The sequence below is a fragment of the Salmo salar genome, chromosome ssa20, assembly GCF_905237065.1.
Source record: "Salmo salar chromosome ssa20, Ssal_v3.1, whole genome shotgun sequence".
Lineage (NCBI taxonomy): Eukaryota > Metazoa > Chordata > Actinopteri > Salmoniformes > Salmonidae > Salmo > Salmo salar.
Window position 1 is genome coordinate 47,591,382 of NC_059461.1, and position 23,199 is coordinate 47,614,580.

The following is a 23,199-nucleotide window of genomic DNA, read 5'->3' on the forward strand; positions in this document are numbered from 1 at the left end:
CAGTCGGTTCGGGTTTGCCCTTCTTTCTGTCTCGATTCTTCTCGCCATCCACCCTCTTCCTCGCCCGGTCCTCCGACATGATGTCTTCCATCTCCTTGTGAGACATCAGGAAACCCACTATCAAGCTTCCTGCTGCTGTCATACTCCCTTAAGAAACCCGCCCACGTTCGCATACGCTGAGTCATTCACCACGAAGCTATTGCACTATCCAGGGGTTTATTTCAATAGTCTAAATAGGTTTCCTCTCTGCGTATCCTTGTCTGGACTGATAAAGTAGGCCTCAACTAAATATAGGGTAAACTAAACTAAACCTCAAAATGTAGGTAATTGTTGAGTACTGAGATGTACACTATGGGGAATCAACATAGTTTAAAGATGCTTTATCTCCTCTTCTGTTATCCTTCATTTACACTGATCTGAAAAAATCTGGACAAGTTCCTTGGTAGGTTTCCATATATCTTCTCAGATCACTGCAGCAGAAATGGTGACGATGAGGAAATGGCAGGCTGGTGAGCTTGAATAGCACTCAATGCATGAGTGCGACCTTAGTGATTGCATGACCTCGTCAAGAGTTTAAGACCTCTCTTGGTGTAATGGTAAAGGTGTCGAAGGAATCCATGTTAGGAATTTGTTTTAATATGAAATTCTGCAAAGGCTAAAGTAGGTCTGGTGCGTGCACTGTAGATACTCACTGAATCTCCTTCCACCTTTACCCATCAGAATTCAGCTTGTAATGGACGTTTTATCATTTTGTGTTGTTTGATGACACAAACAAGGATCAACACAGTACAAGTACAAAAATGTAAATACTCAAAATAAACAAGACATAATTTTGTCTATACTTGCATAGCTATATACTGTAGATTGAACTAGTTTTATGCAATTGTATGCCTCGTCAAGTGCTTGGTGATAGATCTTTAATCTTTGTGCACCTCCTTGAATCATCACATACAATAATGATCATAGATTCTCAACTGAGCCTCACTGATGTTTTTCCCATTTTATTTTGTTTAACCTGATTTCAACTTAGAATAAACCTGAACTTCATTATCCCATCATATACACATGAGATATTAATAATTGCAACAGTGTGCAATCTACTCTGCAAATCCTCCTTTGCAAGAAGCAGGTCATAGCATAGCTCTATCGGCACAGTCCTGACAAAGAGGACATGTGAGATTGGGAGATGTGGGGCGAAGGGATTAAATCCTCCATTTCAGATGGAAGCAGACTCCCCATGGCAGTGCCCCCAATGCCTCCCCCCCCAATAGGGCCCTGGTCAAAAGTAGTGCACTATATAGGGAATAGGATGCCATTTAGGACACAGCGCAGGCCAAGCATCTATTTCAGCCCTTCTCTTTCAGGTTGCATTTAGAAGTAGAGGGAATAGCTTCATTGATTTCATCCTGCAGCTGTTTTTTGTTGATGTTGTGCCAGTGCCAGATCCTCTGTTAGGTGAGATGCCTAATGTTGTCTTCATAATGACTTGGGTCACTTCTCAGCATTCCATCACAAGAAAGCATCATTCGTTTTCTCTGAAACCTGCAACGTATTAGATTAATAAGTATTATTTACCTCAATCTGTCGTATTAATATTTGTATCTGTGTGTGTGTGTGAGTGCATGCGTGTGAGTGTTCCTCACCTGAGTGCTGTGGAGTATGACTCCAGGAGTGATTGGAAGCCCACTATGTTTGAGTCTCTCATACCCTGACCTCTCCACAACCAGTAATTTCAAAGACATCTCGCTCTTCTTTATCAGCATCACAACGTCCTCAAAGTACTCATTCTCTACATTCTGGCCATTCACCTCCACAACTACATCCCCTTCCCACAGTCCAGCCCTATGTCCTGAGCCCTTTACCACCACCTGGAGGACAAAAGAAAACTGTAACCGTGCCACTCATTTCTCATACAAACCATCTTAACACCTGCCTTCCTCATTATAGCAATGCATGTAGAAAACAACACAGCAGATCAATATCGGGAACTTTTGATTGATGATAGCTGTTACTCATTAGCACAACTATGATTGGGGATGTTTCAAATAGCCTATTTATGTCAGGAAACATAATGATAGAGATTACAACAAATAAATGAGCGAGAGATAGATGATAAGGGTGTTATGTTGTTGACGTTCGAAGGAATACCTGGCCTATGAAAGTTCCTGGCTCATGTTGAACACAGCCCAGATTAAACCCAAAGCCTGATTCTTCTCTCTCGAGGACACAGAGTCTTGGACAAGGAAGTGAGCCGTGCTCGTTCTTACTCAGCCCATCCTGAATCTCAGTACAAGGGGACTGTGTCTTCCTCATCCTCTCTCCTTCTGGCAGACTGTCCTCATGGAATAGCAGGGGAGATAGACCCAACTGCAGTAGGGAACAGAATAGACTGTTTTTGACTGGGAAGGTATTTTTAGTTGACATCATTCTTAGACAATCTTGTATTTGGTGTCAGCATTGATCTCAGCAACATCTTAACATAATCATCATCTTACTGTAATTCTCTCGTGAGGTTAAATAAAATACAATTCAGGATCCTACTAACTACAGTATCAATATTTGAACACCAGAACTCGCATAACTCCTAATTTCCAAACTGCACATGACCTCCGTCCGCTTACACACCTGTGTGTAGAAGTCTCTTCCGTGTATGGATATGGTGGTGAGGCTAACCTGGTTGCCACTCTTCCTCACTGTCCTGACAATATCCTCATGCTCCATAGACTCTGAAGGCTGGCCATTGACCGCCAGCAGCAAGTCTCCATCCTGCATACCAGCCTCTTCTGCTGGACTCCCCACATCCACCTCACGGAGTAGGTTAGCTGGAATCGACAACAAACAATTCAGCTCAGCCAGCAGGTATAATGTTTATTACTTGTTATAAGCATGTATGAGTCTTTCTAATGTCCTATTACAAGTTTGTAATGTGTGTAGTATGTCTTTCTGTGCAGTACATTTTCTACGGACTTAAAATTACTTATTTAGTTAGGATCATTGAGAGATGATAATAAAGATATTATAAGGTGGTCATAGTAGGTGCTTGTAACATGGTCATGCATGCTTACGACAAATGGAAGTTTCTAGCAAAAAAAGTGTATTGTTAGATGATGTGTGTGTACTGTATGTGTGCATCATTCTCACCAATACGCCCCCCTGAAGTCAACCTCTCTTGTCGTAATAAGAAGCCGTATCCATCTGACCCCTGGACCAGATGCATCGTTGTGGGTCTGTGTGGCAGGTTGTGAGAGCCGGCCATGATAGGCAAGATGGGCAGTTTTCGTCGGATGTAGCTCGCTTCACTATCTCTGTCGATGACTAGGACGGTCACATGGACGCTACATTTCTTCACCTGAGCAGTACACAGAGATAAACTTGAGGGAGAAGTGAGGGACATGCTTGCTCGTGCACACACACACACACAAACACACACACACACACACACACACACACACACACACACACACACACACACACACACACACACACACACACACACACACACACACACACAGAGACATACTAAGACACATACAGAGACACACACAGAGACACACACACATCTGCCATGTGAGTTTGCTTACCAAGAGCAGTTCCGAGAAGGAGGGTCTGTATGCTTACCATTTTACTGATAGCTGAATGGGTGAGCGTTGATACCATGGCACCGTTGATCCACACCAGTCTATCTCCGCTACGCACCCCTGCCCTCGTTGCAGGACCCTCACTTACTGTGCTCAACATGTATTGACCCTTCTGACCTGGAGAGATTAAAAACAGACACAAACAAACATCTCCACAGAGATCCTCTCTTCGGTAATCAAATCTTATTTGTCACAAACGCTGAATACAATAGGTGTAGACTCTACCGTGAAATGCTTACTTACGAGCTCTTTACCAACAAAGCAGAGTTAAAAAGTATGTAAAATAACAGTAAAATAACAATAACGAGGCTATGTACAAGGTACCGAGTCAATGTGCAAGGGTACGAGGTAGTTGAGGTAAATATGTTTGTATAGGTAGGGATAAAAGTGACTGGGAAATAAGGATAGATAATAAACAAAGTAGAAGCAGCGTGTGTGAAAGTGTGTCTATGTGTCACGTGCTGACCAGTAAAAGGGGTTGTTTGTTATTGTAGTTTGGTCAGGGTGTGGCAGGGGGAGTTTGTTTTATGTGTTTCGGGGTTTTTTGGTTAATGTTCTATGTTAGTATATTTCTATGTTCGTTCTAGTTTTTCTATTTCTATGTTTAGTTTATTAGGTTGACCTTCAATTGGAGGCAGCTGTTCCTCGTTGCCTCTAATTGAAGGTCCTATTTAGTAAGGGTGTTTTTCCATGGGTTTTTGTGGGTAGTTGTTCCTGGTATAGTGTTGTGCCTTACAGGACTGTTAGCGTCTTCGTCATTGTTTGTTATTTTGTTTTTCTGTGTTCACGTTTTCTTCACAATAAATAAGAAGATGAGTTTACACATTCCCGCTGCGCATTGGTCCCATCTTTACGACGAACGTGACACTATGTGTGAGTGTACAGTATGTGTGTGGCGTCAATATGCATGTGTGTTTTCTGTGTGTGTTGGCGTATGTACAGTGCCTTCGGAAATATATTCAGACCCCTTGACTTTTTCCACATTTTGTTAGGTTCCAGCCTTATTCTAAAATGGATTAAATAGTTTTTTTCACTCATCAATCTACACACAATACCCCATAATGACAAAGCAAAAACAGGTTTAGACATTTTTGCTAATTTAAAACAAATAAAAAATAAATATCACATTTACATAAGTATTCAGACCCTTTACTCAGTATTTTGTTGCAGTACCTTTGGCAGCTATTACAGCCTCAAGTCTTCTTGGGTATGACGCTACAAGCTTGGCACACCTGCTTGTTCTTCTCTGCAGATCATCTCAACCTCTCTCAGGTTGGATGGGGAGCGTTGCTGCACAGATATATTCAGGTTTCTCCAGAGATGTTCAATCGGGTTCAAGTCCGGGCTCAGGCTAGGCCACTCAAATTCAGAGACTTGTCCCGAAGCCACTCCTGTCTTGTTTGGCTGTGTGCTTCGGGTTGTTGAACTGTTGGAAGGTGAACCTTCACCCAGTCTGAGGTTCTGAGTGCTCTGGAGCAGGTTTTCATCAAGGATCTCTCTGTACTTTGCTCCGTTCATCTTTGCCTCGATCCTGACTAGTTACCCAGTCCCTGCCGCTGAAAAACATCCCCACAGCATGTTCTGCCACTACCATGCTTCACCGTAGGGATGGTCTAAGGTTTCCTCCAGATGTGACGCTTGGCATTCAGGCCAAAGAGTTCAATCTTGGTTTCACCAACCAGAGAATCTTGTTTCTCATGGTCTGAGAGTCTTTAGGTGCCTATTGGCAAATTCCAAGCGGGCTGTCATGTGCCTTTTACTGAGAAGTGGCTTCCTTCTGGCCACTCTACCATAAAGGCCTGATTGGTGGAGTGCTGCAGAGATGGTTGTCCTTCTGGAAGTTTCTCCCATCTCCACAGAGGAACTCTGGAGCTCTGTCAGAGTGGCCATCGGGTCCTCGGTCACCTCCCTGACCAAAGCCCTTCTCCCCCGATTGCTCAGTTTGGCCGGGCGGCCAGCTCTAGGAAGAGTCTTGGTGGTTCCAAACTTCTTCCATTTAAGAATGATGGAGGCCACTGTGTTCTTGGGGACCTTCAATGCTGCAGAAATGTTTGGTACCCTTCCCCAGATTTGTGCCTCGACACAATCCTGTCAATATCACGTTTTAGGGAAGACCCAGATGCAGACAATGTCGAAGTAACCAACGTTTATTACTAGAACAGGGGGCAGGCAAAATGACAGGTCAAGGGCAGGCAGAGGTCGGTAATCCAGATCAGAGTTCAAACGGTACAGAACGGCAGGCAGTCTCAGGGTCAGGTCAGGCAGAGGTCAATAATCCAGTGTGATGTGACAAGGTACAGAACGGCAGGCAGGCTCAGGTTCAGGGCAGGCAGAACAGGAGACAAAGGGCTGTGAGACATGGGTTTGATTCTAGACACATGAAAAGTGGGATGTATACGGAGGGTACGGGGCAACAGAAGACGAACAGCAGAGGGGCTAATGACCTTGTAGATGGGGAAAGGGCCGATGGACTTGTTTACGTGCTGCTGTGTGGTTTTTTGCTACTTTGTTGCTGACGTTATTTTGCTACCTGACAACTTTACGTTTTTTACGTTCTAATTTTTGATAACCATTTAATATTTTTATTTTTCCCCTCGCTCTACTTTTTTCATTCAACTTTTTCACCTCGGACGCTTTATCTGGACATGGTTCTACAGGACCTCCACTAGCCGAAGCTAAGTAGGAATATTAACATTATGCCATCTAATTGCAGTCGCTGTACTCATATTATACAGGAGAACTATCCGCTTATGGTGAGGATAGCCGTGCTGCAACCCCAGCTTCAGACGCAATCGTTTGGCAAGGGTAATTTAAGTGTAGGAAAGGATGAAACAGCATCTGTGCCACCAATAAGTACAGATAGTAGTATAAATCCCGTCGCACAGTCCCCGCAGCCGGACAATTTTCTCATGGCTTCTAGAAGAAAATGCTGTCGGAGTGCTCAACCGGTGTCGCTCATTCAGCCGACAGAAACTTTCAACCGGTTCTTCCCATTAAGCAACGAGTCAGACTCAGAGGCCGAGCCTTCTCTGGTCTCTCCTCCACCTGTTACGTGGTCTGAGCCGCCGAAGCCTCCCACAATTAGCTCTGACAAATTGAAAACCCTAGTCATTGGCGACTCCATTACCTGCAGTATTAGATTTAAAAATAATAATCCAGCGAACAAGAACACAGTGGCCTCCAGCGATCATACATTGTTTACCAGGGGACAGGGCTACTGAAGTAAAGGCTAATCTGAAAATGGTGCTGGCTAAGGCTAAAACTGGCGAGGGTGGAGGGTATAGGGATATTGTTATCCACATCAGCACCAACGATGTTAGGATGAAACAGTCAGAGGTCACCAAGTGCAACATAACTTCAGCGTTCAAATCAGCTAGAAAGATGTGTCGTCATTGAATAAGTATCTCTGAAACATGGCTTAAGCCTGAAGAATATACTATGTTAAATGAGGCCTCTCCTCCTGGTTACACTAGTGACCATATACCCGCATATCCTGCAAAGGCGGAGGTGTTGCTAACATTTACGATAGTAAATTTAAATTTACCCAAAAAAAACGGCGTTTTGTCTTTTGAGCTTTTAGTCATGAAATCTATGCAGCCTACACAATCACTTTTTATAGCTACTGTTTACAGGCCTCCTGGGTCGTATACAGCGTTCCTCACTGAGTTCCCTGAATTCCTATCGGACCTTGTTGTCATGGCAGATAATATCCACATTTTTTGTGACTTTAATATTCACATGGAAAAGTCCACAGACTCACTCCAAAAGGCTTTCAGAGCCATCATCCAGTCAGTGGGTTTTGTTCAACATGTCTCTGGACCTACTCACTACCACAGTCACATTCTGGACCTAGTTTTGTCCCGTGGAATAAATATTGTGGTTCTTAATGTTTTTCCTCGTAATCCTGGTCTATCGGACAACCATTTTATTATGTTTGCAATCGCAACAAATAATCTGCTTAGAACTCAACCAAGGATCATCAAAAGCCGTGCTTTAAATTCTCGGACAACCCAAAGATTCATAGATGCCCTTCCAGAATCTCTCCACCTACCCAAGGACGTCAGAGTACAAAAATCAGTTAACCACCTAACTGAGGAACTACATTTAATATCCTAGATGCAGTCACAGCCCTAAAAAAAAAATGGTCATAAGAAACTAGCTCCCTGGTATACAGAAAATACCAGAGCCCTGAAGCAAGCTTACAAAAAATTGGAATGGAAATGGTGCTCCACCAAACTTGAAGTCTTCCGACTAGCTTGGAAAGACAGTACTGTGCGATATCGAAGAGCCCTCACTGCTGCTCGATCATCCTATTTTTCCAACTTTATTGAGGAGAATAAGAACAATCCAACATTTATTTTTGATACTGTAGCAAAGCTAACTAAAAAGGAGCATTCCCCAAGAGAGGATGGCTTTCACTTCAGCAGTGATAAATTCATGAACTTCTTTCACGAAAATATCATGATCATTAGAAAGCAAATTACGGACTTCTCTTTAAATCTGCGTATTCCTCCAAAGCTCAGTTGTCCTGAGTCTGCACAACACTGCCAAGACCTAGGATCAAGGGAGACACTGAAGTTTTTTAATCCTATATCTCCTGAGACATTAATGAAAATAGAAATGGTCTCTAAACCTTCACTGCCTTCCTGAAGACAATGTATACGAAATGCTTCAGTCTGGTTTTAGACCCCATCATAGCACTGAGGCTGCACTTGAAGGTGGTAAATTACCTTTAATTGGCGTCAGACCAAGGCTCTGCATCTGTCCTCGTGCTCCTAGACCTTAGTGCTGCTTTTGATACCATCGATCACCACATTCTTTTGGAGAGATTGGAAACCCAAATTGGTCTACACGGACAAGTTCTGGCCTGGTTTAGATCTTATCTGTCGGAAAGATATCAGTTTGTCTCTGTGAATAGTTTGTCCTCTGACAAATCAACTGTAAATTTTGGTGTTCCTCAAGGTTCCGTTTTAGGACCACTATTGTTTTCACTATATATTTTACCTCTTGGGGATGTCATTCGGAAACATAATGTTAACTTTCACTGCTATGCGGATGATACACAGCTGTATATTTCGATGAAACATGGTGAAGCCCCAAAATTGTCTTAGCTGGAAGCCTGTGTTACAGACATAAGGAAGTGGATGGCGGCAAATGTTTTACTTTTAAACTCAGACAAAACAGAGATGCTTGTTCTAGGTCCCAAGAAACAAAGAGATCTTCTGTTGGATCTGACAATTAATCTGATGGTTGTACAGTTTTCTCAAATAAAACTGTGTAGAACCTCAGCGTTACTCTAAACCCTGATCTCTCTTTTGACGAACATATCAAGACTATTTCAAGGACAGCTTTTTTCCATCTGTGTAACATTGCAAAAATCAGAAACATTTTGTCCAAAAATAATGCTGAAATGTTAATCCATGCTTTTGTCACTTCTACATTAGACTACTGCAATGCTCTAGTTTCCGGCTACTCGGATAAAGCACTAAAACTTCAGTTAGTGCTAAACACAGCTGATAGAATCTTGACTAGAACCAAAAAATGTGATCATATTACTCCAGTGCTAGCCTCTCTACGCTGGCTTCCTGTTAAGACTAGGGCTGATTTCAAGGTTTTACTGCTAACCTACAAAGCATTACATGCGCTTGCGCCTACATATCCCTCCGATTTGGTCCTGCCGTGCATACCTACATGTAGGCTATGGTCACAAGACGCAGGCCTCCTTATTGTCCCTAGAATTTCTAAGCAAACAGCTGGAGGCAGGGCTTTCTCCTATAGAGCTTAATTTTTATGGAATGATCTGCCTATCCATGTGAGAGACGCAGACTCTGTCTCGACCTTTAAGTCTTTATTGAACACTCATCTCTTCAGTAGGTCCTATGGTTGAGAGTAGTCAGGCCCAGGGGTGTGAAGGTGAACGGAAAGGCACTGGAGCGACGAACCACCCTTGCTGTCTCTGCCTAGCCGGTTCCCCTCCCTCCACCGGGATTCTCTGCCTCTAACCCTATTACGGGGGCTGAGTCACTGGCTTACTGGTGCTTTTCCATTCCGTCCCTAGTGGGGGTGCGTCACTTGAGTGGGTTGAGTCACTGACGTGTCTTCCTGTCCGGATTGGCGCCCCCTCGGGTTTGTGCCGTGGGGGAGATCTTCGTGGGCTATACTCAGCCTTATTTCAGGGTAGTAAGTTGGTGGTTGAAGATATCCCTCTGGTGGTGTGGGGGCTGTGCTTTGGAAAAGTGGGTGTGCTTATATCCTGCTTAGTTGGCCCTGTCCAGGGGTATCGTCAGATGGGGCCACAGTGTCTCCCGACCCCTCCTGTCTCAGCCTCCAGTATTTATGCTGCAGTAGTTTTTGTCGGCGGGCTAGGGTCAGTCTGTTATATCTGGAGTATTTCTCCTGTCATGCCCGATGTCCTGTGTGAATTTAAGCATGCTCCCTCTAATTCTCTCCCTCTGTACACTCCCTGCAGTGATGATGTAACCCAGGAAGGAGATGTGGAGTGATGGAATTTTCACTTCTCTGCTTTCACAAAAAGCTGGTTCTCCAGGAGGCGTTGGAGAACCTGTCAGATGTGGAGCACGTGTTCTTGGCCGGAGCGGGAGAAGATGAGGAAGTCGTCGAGGTAGACGAAGATGAACCGGATCAACATTTTGCGGAGAACATCCTTAACCAGAGCCTGGAACACAGCTGGGGCATTGGTAAGGCCAAAATGCATGAGCAGATACTCATAGTGACCACTGGTTGTGTTGAAGGCAGTCTTCCACTCATCCCCTTCCCGTATCCGCACCAGGTGGTAGGTGTTCCATAGGTCCAGCTTGGAGAACATGGTGGCCCCCTGGAGAGGCTTTGAAAGCCGAGGAGATGAGTGGTAGCAGGTAGCGGTTCTTCACCGTGATGTCGTTGAGGCCCCGGTAGTCAGTGCACGGGTGCAGGGTTTTGTCCTTCTTCTCCACAAAGAAGAACCCTGCAACGGTGGGGGAGGCAGAAGGACAGATGAACCCTGCAGCTAGGGAATCCTCAATGTATGTCTCCATAGCCTTGGTCTAAGTCCTCGGGCAGAGTGGTGCCTGGGAGAAGGTCAATCCCACATGCATAGGGTCGGTGCGGTGGAAGTAAAATGGCCGAGCCTTACTGAACACCTCCCGGAGGTCCTGGTACTCCGCGGGAATGGCGGAGAGGTCAGGAACAACTTCCAAGCCCCCAGAAAGACTTCCCGGGGCAGGCTGCGCTGACTTCAGGCATTGAGCATGGCACAAGCAGTCCAGTCTATGATGGGATTGTGTCACTGGAGCCAAGAGAATCCCAATACCACAGGAACCTGAGGAGACTTAATGAGCAGAAATTGGATCATCTCGCTGTGGTTCGCTGACACACGTAGGTTGATGGGAGTGGTATTGTGGGTAACCCGGCTATAGAGCACCCGTCTACTGCTCTAATGTCCATGGGAATGGAGAGGGGCTGCAGCAAAATGGCATGAAAAGGTGGTGCGAGTACGGGGAGAGTAAAAGTTTTCCATATGGCCCACCAGAGTACTCGCTCCTATCGGTGAGCTTGGTCTTTTAGTGGACAGGTGGAGACAAAATTACCAGTAGTCCCGCAATACAGGCAACTCTTAGTGTGAAGCCTGTATAGCCGTTCAGCTGGAGACAGCCTAGCTCTGCCTAGTTGCATTGGCTCGGGAAGAGGTGAATCGGCAGACTTCGGAGACTCTCGGGGGAACTCAGGTAGCCTTGGGTTCTCTCGGTAACGGAGCCGTCGGGGACTTCCAGGATGCCTCGGAGGCGAGGTGGAATCGAATCTCCTCTCCTTTCTTCATTCCCGTAGTCGCCCATCGATCCGAATGGTCAAGGCCATGAGCAAGTCAAGATCCGTTGGTAGTTCCCGGGCTGCAAGCTCGTCCTTTACTTCCTCCGAAACTCTGTGCAGGAACATGTCGAACAGTGCTTCCAGGTTCCAGGCACTGTCAGCTGCCAACGTGCAGAAATCCACCACATAGTCTGCCACCACACTGCGGGAGTTCGAAGCTGGAGTAACTTCCAGGCAGCCTCTCTCCCGGACAACGGAGCATCGAAAACTTTCTTTACCTCCACCACGAACTCCTCCAGACTGAAGCATACGGCCGCCTGTTGTTCCCATACTGCCATTGCCCAGGCGAGAGCCCTCGCAGACATTAGAGTGACGAGGTACGCTATCTTAGAGCGGTCCGAGGGGAAGAAGGAGGGCTGCAATTCGATGATGAGGGAACACTGAGCGAGAAATGCCCGACACGTGCTCGACTCTCCATCGAAGCATTCCGGGGGAGGTAAGCAGATTTCCCGGTAAACCGGGGTGACCCAGGGAGGCGTTGCTGGTAACAGCCAGGTTACTGAGGGGCTGGGAGATTACCATCATGGACGGCTGCCTAACGGACAGTCCGTGGAATTGCTCCAGCAATGTGTTCAACGCTCAGTCATGGCGTTCGGCCAAGGTCTGGAACCCTTCCATAAGACCACAAAGCAACTCCTCGTGCCTTCCAATGGTGGCTCCTTGGGAGGAGATGGTGTTGTGGAACTGATCTGAGTTTGCTGGGTCAGTCATGGCCAGTTCCTACTATCACATTTTAGGGAAGACCCAGATGCAGACAGTGTCGAAGTAACAAAAGTTTATTACTAGAACAGGGGGCAGGCAAAACGACAGGTCAAAGGCAGGCAAAGGTCGGTAATCCACATCAGAGTCCCCTAAGGTACAGAACGGCAGGCAGTCTCAGGGTTACGGCAGGCAGAGGTCAATAATCCAGTGTGATGTGACAAGGTACAGAACGGCAGGCAGGCTTAGGGTCAGGGCAGGCAGAATGGTCAAAACTGGGAAAACTAAAAACAGGAACTAGAAACAGACAGGAGCAAGGGGGAAAACACGGGTAGGCTTGACGAACAAAACGAACTGGGAACAGACAAACAGAGAACACAGGTATAAATACACTGGGGATAATGGGGAAGATAGGCGACACCTGGAGGGGGGTGGAGACAAGCACAAAGACAGGTGAAACAGATCAGGGTGTGGCAGCCTCAGAGCTCTACGGACAATTCCGACCTCATGGTTTCGTTTTTGCTCTGACATGCACTGTCAACTGTGGGACCTTATATAGACAGGTGTGTGCCTTTCCAAATGATGTCCAATCAATAGAATTTACCACAGGTGGACTCCAATCTAGTTGTAGAATAGGAGAACCCTTTTTGGTTCCAGGTAGAACCCTTTACGAAGAGGGTTCTACATGGAACCCAAAAGGGTTCTACCTGGAACAAAAAAGGGTTCTACCTGGAACAAAAAAGGGTTCTCCTATGGGGATAGCCGAAAAAACCTTTTGGAACCCTATTTTCTAAGAGCGTAGTCAAGATGCTCTCAATGGTGCAGCTCAGGGCCCATGCCAAATATTTTCAGTCTCATAATCATACTATACAGGCCTTGACATTTACATTAACTCTGCACAAGATTTTGATATTGAAAAGATGAGAAAGATGCCAGAGTTTGATTGAGTGGCAAACAACTCATCATCTCTCGACCGTCTCTCGACTAACCCTAAATCAACCTAGGTTGATAACCTGGGTTCAATTCCACAGTCCGCCATTTCTCAAATTTGACTCCACGCTTATCTGTCTTCCCGTCTCCCCCGCTCTCCTTCCTACTGTTTAGCAAATCATCTGCCAAAAAAGATTACGGAATGAATAACTCATAACTACCTTCAATGGGGATGATGCTGATTCCCAGACCTAAGATAGGGTCTCTGGTGATGTGACACAGCCTGGGCCGGGAACACGTCTCCCCTCGGTAAGCCCTGGTCAGAGCCTGAAGGTCCAGGCCCTGGGCCAGCGCCTCCTTATACTCCTCCCCCTTCAGAACCAGCAGGAACAGCTGCAGCCCACACGCCTGGATCTTCTGCACCACCTGTCAATCAGAGAAGAACATGCTGCAGCTAAGAAACAAAGACTCTGTTTAGACCAAGTAGGTAAGCCTTGTCCGAGCCAGAATGGCTCATAGGGCAGGAGCCTGTTTATGTAGTGTGTAGCAGCTTTATGTGCAGAGGACACTGTCGGAGACATTGTAAGAGAAGAGGTTCTCTCAGATCTCTTAAAGTCTGGTTCTGACCCACATGTGATGAAGCAGACCCGCATTACATACAGAACTCACATCTGTGTGCCAAAGCTTTAAGAAACGTGTGCACAGTGATTCCAGTGGCATAACGGTACGTCTGGTTCTCACCCTGGGGAACTCCATGTTGTCGACAAAGTCCTCATTGACCTCCAGCACACGGTCCCCGTCCCTGAGCCCACTGAGCGCTGCAGGACTCCACGGATCCACCTGGCGGACAACATAGCCCCGGCAGCTCCTCTCCATACGCAGATTGAAGCCAAAACTCTGGCCCTCTTTGCACTTTATCTGGCACAGGCGGGGTACCGGACTGGGGTCTGGCTCTGGAGGGCAAGACAAAACACTGCCATTGACATAGCATGGGCATTGTGTGTGGATACCTAAAGAAGTCAGGCTTATCTTGATTACTATGATTGATGAACTCCTGTTAGTCAGACCATCTTCCATGCGTTGGGAAATGATGGATGATTTTGGATGCGTTCATTCTCAAACCTTACCAGGGTCGTCTGAGATGACCAAGGCTGGATTGTCGATCCCCTCTTTCGGATTGAAGGTGAATCTTTGAGTAAGGAAAATAAAAAGGTAAAAGTTTAAACATGAATTGGCTTTAAGGATGTGTGTTAAGGACATATTCGCTAATGTCCTATTTTGTATTATGACAATTGTCTCTAGTCCAATTCACAGCCATCAAAACAAACAAAAAAACTTGCCTTGGAAATTCCATTGCATCCTCAAGACCTAGAATGACATAAAAAAGAAAAATCCCTCAAGTTTGTTTTCTCTGCAGTAATGATTCCAGGAATGACCTTCTCCCTGTGGCTGTGTGTCCTTGGTCCAAACATCCAGGTTACTCATCTCCAAATGAAATCCAATGCCTTCAGAAAGTATTCAGCCTGTAACACAACAACATGTGGAATAAGTCAAGGGGTATGAATACTTTCTGAAGGCACTGTATGTTCCCCAGGCCCTGTCTGGACACAATCAAAGGTGATCATTAGCTCAAAGATTTAACATCTCTCCAGCATCCAGCCCTTCTATTTTTCAATGTTGAGCCGTACAGTAAATGTCCTTACAGATTACTTTGATGAATGAATCGTAGTGAGAGAAAAACTTGTGACCCGTGTCACAGCATAGCATTTGATAGGCACAGTCAAGTCATTCATTACTTATTACTGTAACGTCATTCTAAGGTTTGGCTTCGTCTTTCTTCATGAATATCCTAACCTGGCCTAATGACTAACAATAGGATGAGGAGGATACTCACTCTCACGCCCCAGCATGCCAGTCCTTATACAAGCATTTCTCATTTGTTTACAGAATTCATCCCTTCCCCTCCTGCTCGACTGTTACACACACACACACACACACACACACACACACACAGACAGACAGACAGACAGACAGACAGACAGACAGACAGACAGACAGACAGACAGACAGACAGACAGACAGACAGACAGACAGACAGAGACGACACATACCCACATTCAACCTCTTGGCAAGGAGAGGTCTGTGCAGGCTGTCAGGTTGTTAGTGGTGATATCTGCAGTGTCATGTTCCCAGCTATCTGCTGACTGTCATTATTCTAGCTGTGGAGGGACCGGACAGCTTTTATCACAGGGCTTTTATTAAAGGAATGCTGCCTTTTTTCATTCTCTATTATAGGTGGACCTAGAAAGGACTGCCCATGTTGCATGTTGACTATCAACATGTTTATTTTGGATTCAGCAGTCAATGTAGGCTAGCATATTCATGTATGCTGAGGGGGTAGCAGTTAACAATTCATTATTCACCCCCCCCCCCCAAAAAAATGTACAATACGGTCTTCATTTTCATTTTAGAATCAAACTTGTTACTTTGTAGCACTGTCACACAACACAGAAGGCTACCTTTAATCGCCAATGACTAAACACACTTTTGAACACACTCACACACTCACAAGGCTTTTGTAATGTACAATGCTATTTGAATATACAAATCTCATATTGTGTACTCATTCGATTTCTAAAGCAAGACCAGCCTAGTGAAATGGAGAAGCATGTCTGTGTCTTGACATAGAAAACAATGGAGACTGGTCTTGAGAAAGGCCTTGCGCCAAAACGTATACATTGAAAATTATATCCTCTTGTCCTTGTTGTGTCTAGACGTAGAAAAACAGACTCTTACCTGTCGTGTACCTCATGGCTGCTGTCTGTCCTTGTGTCTGGACGTCCTCCTGGCTGCCCGAGGTTGTGTGGAGGTGCAAGGTACACAGCAGATTGGGACGTTAAGATTCCTCTGTTATGTCAGCATTTGAGACGGTAACTCCTTCTTCCTCCACCATAACACTAGGCCTCCTAGGCTTAATGTTTAGCTAACCTATGACCAGACCTGGTAACCCATCACAACACTAAACACTCCCCAGGTTTCTTAGATAAGTGTTACCATAAAATGGTTTACGAGCTTAAACAACTTTAAGCTGATAACCAACAATTTGACAATATTGACTACACTGTTAAGGCCACTGGGGGTCATGAGTGCTACACTGCAGGTGAAAGAATGGTTCAAAACTTTGGTGGTTGATTAGTGGCACAATGAGACTAAAACAGCAATGAGCCTATCTGGAAATTCTATGAGGATCTAGGTTAGCGCTCTGGTTTCAATGTGTTGGTGTGGGGACCTCGAGTAGATCACTGTCCATTCTAAACATGATGTAGTTCATTTCAAAATAGACATGCTGTAATGATATTGATTTGGAAGTTCATGGGTGATCTTCAATTAATTTAATCAAAGTGCACATTACTTCTCTATATTGTGGCAAGAACAAAAAAGTTATCCTATTGGTCAATAAACGATGATTCTTTTATTTATTTATTTAAAAAAAAATTGGGGGGGGCGTAAGCAAAGGAGGTTTGTTGACACAGCACAGCACAGCCTGCACTGAGTACATTACATGCAACACTTAATGTATTTTCAAGTATCAATACATGTTGCTCCATTTTATCAATTGATTGTTCCTAATTAAAACAGCAAAACACTCATTAATGAGCACAAACAACACATTTCCTTTCAAATCTACTTGAATATCTCTCTTAAACACCAACAGACATACTCAGGCAAAAAACTGAGAAAATACAAAATACTACAAATTTGAAACACAGAGTACACAAGGAGGCCCAAAACAAATATTCCTACTTGCATAATAGGGTATGCGAACACCTTCCTAAGTAGGCTTGAAAAGGACACTTTCAGTTTCACACCGTTAAAATATGTTATTCAATCAATTTTGCATAGATTTGTCTTTCCCACTTCTCACATGCTAAAATTCTTCAAGGCTATGGATATGTGGGCTTATGCTATGGTTGAAAGTGGAAGACTTTGTAAATACTGAATAGCGCACATTGAACATACAGTACATCATGGATCATGTTAAAATCCCCAAACATTGCTTTTCCATTATTTGGCACTCTCATCAGTCCCTGTCGGGATCTTCTTCAGTAGCATCTGCAGGGTCTGCCTGACGCCGTTCTCCACCCTGCGGAAGTGCATCTTTTCCCAGAAGCTTGGCGCCTGCTGCCTGCCCCACTCCAGGTCTCGGTGGAAGATCTGCAGCTGTTCCCAGATGAGTTCCCGCTCCCAGGACGAGGCGTCAGCACCTTCACGCACCGCCTCGTGCCTCCCTGCTCCAGTGGGATTTCTCGCATGTACAGGGACTGCTTCCCCACGTTTCTGAGAGGATTCAGGTACAAGATGTGGGACACAATGGAATTAATGTATACACATAACCTACATATAGACACATTCTTGTGGTTATTCTTATTGTGTTACTTAGGATTATTATTTTAGCCTACTTGGTAAATATTTTCTTCTTGAACTGCACTGTTGGTTAAGGGCTTGTAAATAATAATTTAATTGTAAAGTCTACACTTGTATTCAGCACACGTGACAAATAAAGTTTGATTTGATTCAAACACCACTTCATACAAAGACGATACATAATAAGTGCATGATGAAAAGAAAATAGCCCAAATAAAATACTAAAGAAACCATAGTGGTCAAGTCACATAAGTTATTTTTTTTTAAAGGGGTCTGCAGCTGTTGGCCCACGAGCAAAATCTGGCCCCCACAGAATAATTGTATGCCCTGCCTAATCCCATATTATGTAATTCCAGGACATGTTGATACAGTGCTGATTAGCTTACTGCACAGTGTGGATGCTTGGGTGCTCACTGCAGGCGTCCACCAGGGTCAGAGCAGCATTGTCCCCGATGTTGTTGTAGGCCACTTTGAGCTCCTGCAGGCCAGTGTGCTGGTTGAGCCTCTCGGCAAGCTCGCAGGCCCCTTGCCCGTGTGCATCAGGGACAGCAGCCTGAGAGACTGGTTCCCTGGCAGGGAGTCCAGCAGACAGCGAGCCCCGGCTACAGAGGGACAGTCACAGGGCACTGTATCAGCATTCAGACTGGACAAGTAGAGACTGGTTGAAGCAGCATGTTATCTGTTAGTTAGATATTAGACCAACCCTCATTTGGACAATGTGGTTGTTCTATATATAGTAAATATCTTATTTGAAGTGTAAAGTGAGCAAGTTCTTAAATTAGAGAAATTGCCCCTTTCTGACCAAAGCAAATGAATGAATAAGGCAATATTTATTTAAAGCTTTAGTTATACTTAAGTTCCATTGACGAGTCAATATTATTATTACCAATATCTACCTTTTGAGCCATAGAAAAGGCAATAAGGCCATAAACCTGGTAAAGAGTCAACCTCTTACTGTAGAGATCTAATAGTACTGTTGGGGTCAAGTAGTATATCTTTCAGGACTCAGGACCCAGGCTATTAAACTGGAGACAACAGAGAAAAAACATACACAGCTATCACAAACACACGCCCACACACGTGTTAGCCTGCAAACCACGAACCTACAGGTACTGTCAATAGAACAACAATAAAATATTTTATAAAACACAGATTACACTCCTTTTAAACTTGTGAAATCCAGATTAAAAACTTGAACACAGATTAAACTCCATGTTGCAGGTCTTGATGAAGTAACACCATGCTTTTTTTTACAACCACAACCAAAGAGCAGGCCAGGCTCAATAACCTGATAACACTAAAATAAATATCGCACACCCTGATCTGTTTCACCTGTCTTTGTGCTTGTTTCCACCCCCCTCCAGGTGTCACCTATCTTCCCCATTATCCCCAGTAAATGTATACCTGTGTTCTCTGTTTGTCTGTTGTCAGTTTGTTTTGTTTCGTGAAACCTACCAGCAACTCTTCCCCTGCTCCTGTCTGTTCTTGCTCCTGTTTTCTAGTCCTTCCTGGTTTTGACCTTTCTGCCTGCCCTGAGCCTGCCTGCAGTTCTATACCTTGCACCACCTCACTGGATTATTGACCTCTGCCTGCCCTGACCATGAGACTGCCTGCTGTTTTGGACATTTTGCACCCTGTCTGGATTACTGACCTCTGCCTTGCCTGCCCCTGTACTAGAAAATCGACACTGTCTGCATCTGGGTCATACCTGAAACCTGATAGATATCAAAGATTATATTATGGCTAGTAAAGTCTCCCTTTACTCCCAATGCTCTTTCCTTTCGATACTCAGCAATAGCATCAGAATATCATGTTTTCAATGCCCACAGGGAGTACACTTTTTACGCAGCAAGTCAAACACATTTAGGCTATAATGTCAAACCTACCATGAATGAATCCATGAATGATACTGGATGGATCAAGTCAGGACCTGATATGTCACTTGGCATTTAATGATTTTAAGGCCTCCTTTGCAAACATTAATTAGCAATTCAAACCAAAAGCAGCAAATATTGCTGCATGTTTGTACACCTCTCAGTAAATAGAGGATTTGGAGTGTTACTGATAAGGCTTTGGGCCTTAGATTAGATTTACCATCTGTATTCTTAGATTTACCATCTGTATTCTGAAAATTATAACATAACTCAATCGCGTGAACAGTGGGTATATGTAACTTAGTAGGTAAAAATACACTACTAATATGACGTTTTTACTGTGGTAAGTAGTGACTGTTACCATGGACAGATACAAGAGGTCAATCTTGTGAGTTGGTGAGAATTTCCCAAGCTCCTAACAAACAAAGTTGACTTGACTAAAGCCCCACACATCGAGCCTTCTCTTACTTGAGGTTGAGGGTGTGGCAGAAGGCGGGTCACAGAATGGTCAGCAGGTCATTGGTCAGATGACAGGAAAAAAGGTCCAGCTCCTCCAGGTGGTGCCTCAAGAGTATACAGGCCAGCACAGAGCTCAGGATGAAGCACTTGAGGGGTGTCATGTGCAAGGGGGACAGCTTGATGCTGCGGATGGAGAGCAGGACCTCTGCCGTGAGCCTGGGATTTTGGTACTTGTAGAGGAGTACCAGCAGGACCATGAGCTCCTCAGAGGGCTGCCACTTCACAATCTCCGCTGCCAGGTGCTTCTTGAGGTTCCGTGTGATCTGAGCCACCATGGTGCTCTTGATGCTGCAGCCCAGTTGCTCCAGCAGAACCCAGTTCCCGTAGTGAAGCAGGCCGTCCATGAAGATGGGGTAGAGCTTGAAGGACCGGCTGTCCAGGCACTCCTAGGGCTGGGGGCCGTGAACTCCCGGCAGGCTTTGCTGTACTTGGTCCAGCACGTCCTTGTTGAAGCTGTCCTCTGTGTGGAACATCTCTGCTACCAGGGTGCGGGTGATGCGGCCCTTGCTGTGGCTGCTGATCTTCTCAAACAGGCTTGGAAAGAGCTTGAGCAGGTTGAAGACAGCGAAGACCCTGAGGGGGATGAACTTAGAGATGATGCTGATGAGGGTGTTGACGTCTTCGCCCACTAGTCCGATGGCCACGGGCACCTCTTTGCTCAGCTTCTCCAGAGCTGTCTTGTTCTCACGAGGACGGTGTACAGAGCAGACCGGTACTCTTGCATGTCGGGAATGGCAAACACATAGTGCTTCTCCTTTTCATCAACCTCTGACCCTTTGGTCTCGATGCAGGGCACCAGAAAGAAGTCGAGAACATCAGTGCGGAACACGGCCAGCTGACGCAGTTCCTTCTGTTTTGGTCTTACCCCCCAACAAACTGTTCCAGTTCCTCTTTGGAGAAGGAAGTGCGCTTTTTGTTGACTCCTTCAAAGTCCAGTTTGCCCACAGTGCTGACCACAGAGCATCAACGAGTTCTGCTGCTCGAGAGAAGATACATTTCCACCCATGTCCAGCACCTCCCCTCCAACGTTGAGCCTCAGGAAGCTGGTATAGATACCAGTTAGCATACTTATGGGTGCCTGGACGTTGTTGAAATGTAATAAGTGGAGGATGGCACAAGTCAGCCAGCAATAAGAAGGTAAAAAGTGATAAAGCAGCTCGATGAGGGACTGGGCCTCCTGGTTTCTCGGCTTCTCTCCAATCTGTTGCAGCAGTCGGCTTGTGAGGTATGCTCGCTGGCGATCTGTGTCATTGAAGCCACATCTCTGCGTAGCGTTTCACATACTTCGTAGGGATGTGGGTCAAGGGCAGACAACCTGGTGGTGACCAAAATACTGGCCTAAAAAAATTGTAGTTAAATTATCAACACATATACATTACTAAAAATGTTTCATCAAAACTTACTGGGGTTGGAAAAAGACTAGAACCAGTCTAGAACCAGCTTCCACACTACCGGGCTCTTCCCTGACCCAACCGCCCCGTACAGCGGCATGTTAAAGCCCTGCTCCCTGCCTCCTTGCTGAGTGGGCTCAAAGAGCTGCTCCGCGGTGACCGAGGCACTCTGAGGGGCCTGGGATGCCTTGAGGAGGGGGGTGATTAAGGGCCCTTTCCTCTCCTCTGGCTTCCTCTCCAGGATGAGTGGCTCCACGTGCATGGCCTCTGTGCTCTTACTTTTTGTTGCTTTTTAATGTCTGTTAATTGCATACTTATTTTCTTTATAGTTACCCTGAAATAATGGCTGGTATGTGATGTGATGTGTGTGGCTGAAACATGCAAAGAAAAGGGCATAATAAGAGAGAATAGGATTATGCAATTAGATGGTGCCAATCTTTTCCATTCACTTGGGAAGGAGGCTTACTAATACATAGCAGGGACCTACAGAACAGATGGAGTGAATTACGAGGACCAGACTTCAACCTTAAGTGATGGGACATATGTACAAGCTCAGTTTACCTGTTTAATTATGGACCAGACTTGCCTGTTTCAGGCCCACTGGAGCAAAAAAGCCTTGAATGAAATCCACTGGCTGAATATAAGTATTTCAACTTCCTCCATAGTCCTCCTGGAAGCCTCAGCTGTCTGTGGGGGTAGACACAGAGGCTCACTCAACAACAGGGATTATTTCTCTACTTACATGTCACAACAGGTAGCATGTCTCCAGGACACACAAAATACTGATCGAGCAATAAGACTAGTACATTATGGGGTGGTTTCCTGGACACAGATTAAGCCTAGTCCTGGACTAAAAAGCAAGCTCAATGGGGGAAAAATGCTTTTTAGTCCAGTATTATGCTTAATTTGTGTCCAGGAAACCGCCCCTGTGTGTTGTCTGTTTACACTGTATGTAAGGGTGGAACTGTAAAATGTAAATGTCTGGGTAATGAGTAGTTGGTTTGGTGTTTGTGTCAAATGTGCATGTCTGTGGAAGAGAATGTTGACTAACCTGTGACATGAGCTCATCATCCTAGGAGTGACTCTGCTTGTCAGTGGGCTGAGGTTCACATATAAAGACAAACACAGTCACCACATCATATCATTCTCAGTGGTTATAAGGAATACATAATACATAAAGTATAGAGTAAATGATTATAGTGGCAATTCTGATCCAACCATTAATGTATACATTGTGGCCCTGGACTGAGATGATGGAAGTTCAACATGTAGCTAGATGTAGTAGTTAATTACTTGTTACTTTTATCTCTTATTCTTATCCATATTTTTTTAAAACTGCATTGTTGGTTAGGGGCTCATAAGTAAGCATTTCACTGTAAGGTCTAGACCTGTTCATTTGATTTGAGTTGAGTAGGCTTGGCATTGTTGCCCATGAAAGGAAGTTAGTCTAGCGAGCAAGCATTTTAGCCAGGTAGCCTAGGATAACAAAAACTAAAAGCTTGTACTGTATGACACAGTCATAGACCTTGATGTGATTGGCCTGACTGAAACATGGCTTAAGCCTGATGAGTTTACTGTCTTAAATGAGGCCTCACTTCCTGGTTACACTAGTGACCATATCCCCCGCGCATCCCGCAAAGGCGGAGGTGTTGCTAACATTTACGATAGCAAAATTCAATTTCCCCCCCCAAAAACAGACGTTTTTGTCTTTTGAGCTTCTAGTCATGAAATCTATGCAGCCTACTCAATCACTTTTTATAGCTACTGTCCTAGACCTTAGTGCTGCTTTTGATACCATCGATCACCACATTCTTTTGGAGAGATTGGAAACCCAAATTGGTCTACACGGACAAGTTC

The 23,199-nt window shown here is 45.0% G+C and overlaps 1 protein-coding gene and 1 pseudogene across 3 annotated transcripts; both read right to left on the minus strand.

Annotated features, from left to right (window-relative positions):
- Nucleotides 1-900: 900 nt before the first annotated feature.
- Nucleotides 901-16,106, minus strand: nherf4a (NHERF family PDZ scaffold protein 4a). Of its 3 annotated transcripts, none has more exons than XM_045703494.1 (11): nt 15,930-16,106; nt 14,474-14,656; nt 14,261-14,322; nt 13,875-14,086; nt 13,355-13,559; nt 3,619-3,755; nt 3,142-3,349; nt 2,674-2,822; nt 2,149-2,367; nt 1,644-1,868; nt 901-1,542 (listed from the first exon to the last, which is right to left on the minus strand). In XM_045703494.1, exons 2-11 carry the CDS (start codon nt 14,485-14,487, stop codon nt 1,510-1,512), a joined length of 1,464 nt encoding a protein of 487 aa, XP_045559450.1. In that variant the 5' UTR covers nt 14,488-14,656; nt 15,930-16,106; the 3' UTR covers nt 901-1,509. The 3 variants fall into 3 exon arrangements, with proteins under 3 accessions (XP_045559450.1, XP_045559448.1, XP_045559449.1); XM_045703492.1 differs by having other exon boundaries at nt 2,626-2,822; XM_045703493.1 differs by lacking the exon at nt 15,930-16,106 and adding an exon at nt 15,245-15,352 and having other exon boundaries at nt 2,626-2,822.
- Nucleotides 16,107-16,636: 530 nt separating this feature from the next.
- Nucleotides 16,637-21,604, minus strand: LOC123729174 (NLR family member X1-like; annotated as a pseudogene).
- Between the last annotated feature and the right edge of the window lie 1,595 nt (nt 21,605-23,199).

Excerpts from the sequence above, each read along its gene's own strand:
- nherf4a (XM_045703492.1), bottom strand. Across the intron at positions 13,560-13,874 it reads ACAACATGGAGTTCCCCAGG|GTGGTGCAGAAGATCCAGGC; the intron begins GTGAGAACCAGA and ends TCTGATTGACAG. Across the intron at positions 2,823-3,141 it reads GACTTCAGGGGGGCGTATTG|CTAACCTACTCCGTGAGGTG; the intron begins GTGAGAATGATG and ends TGTCGATTCCAG.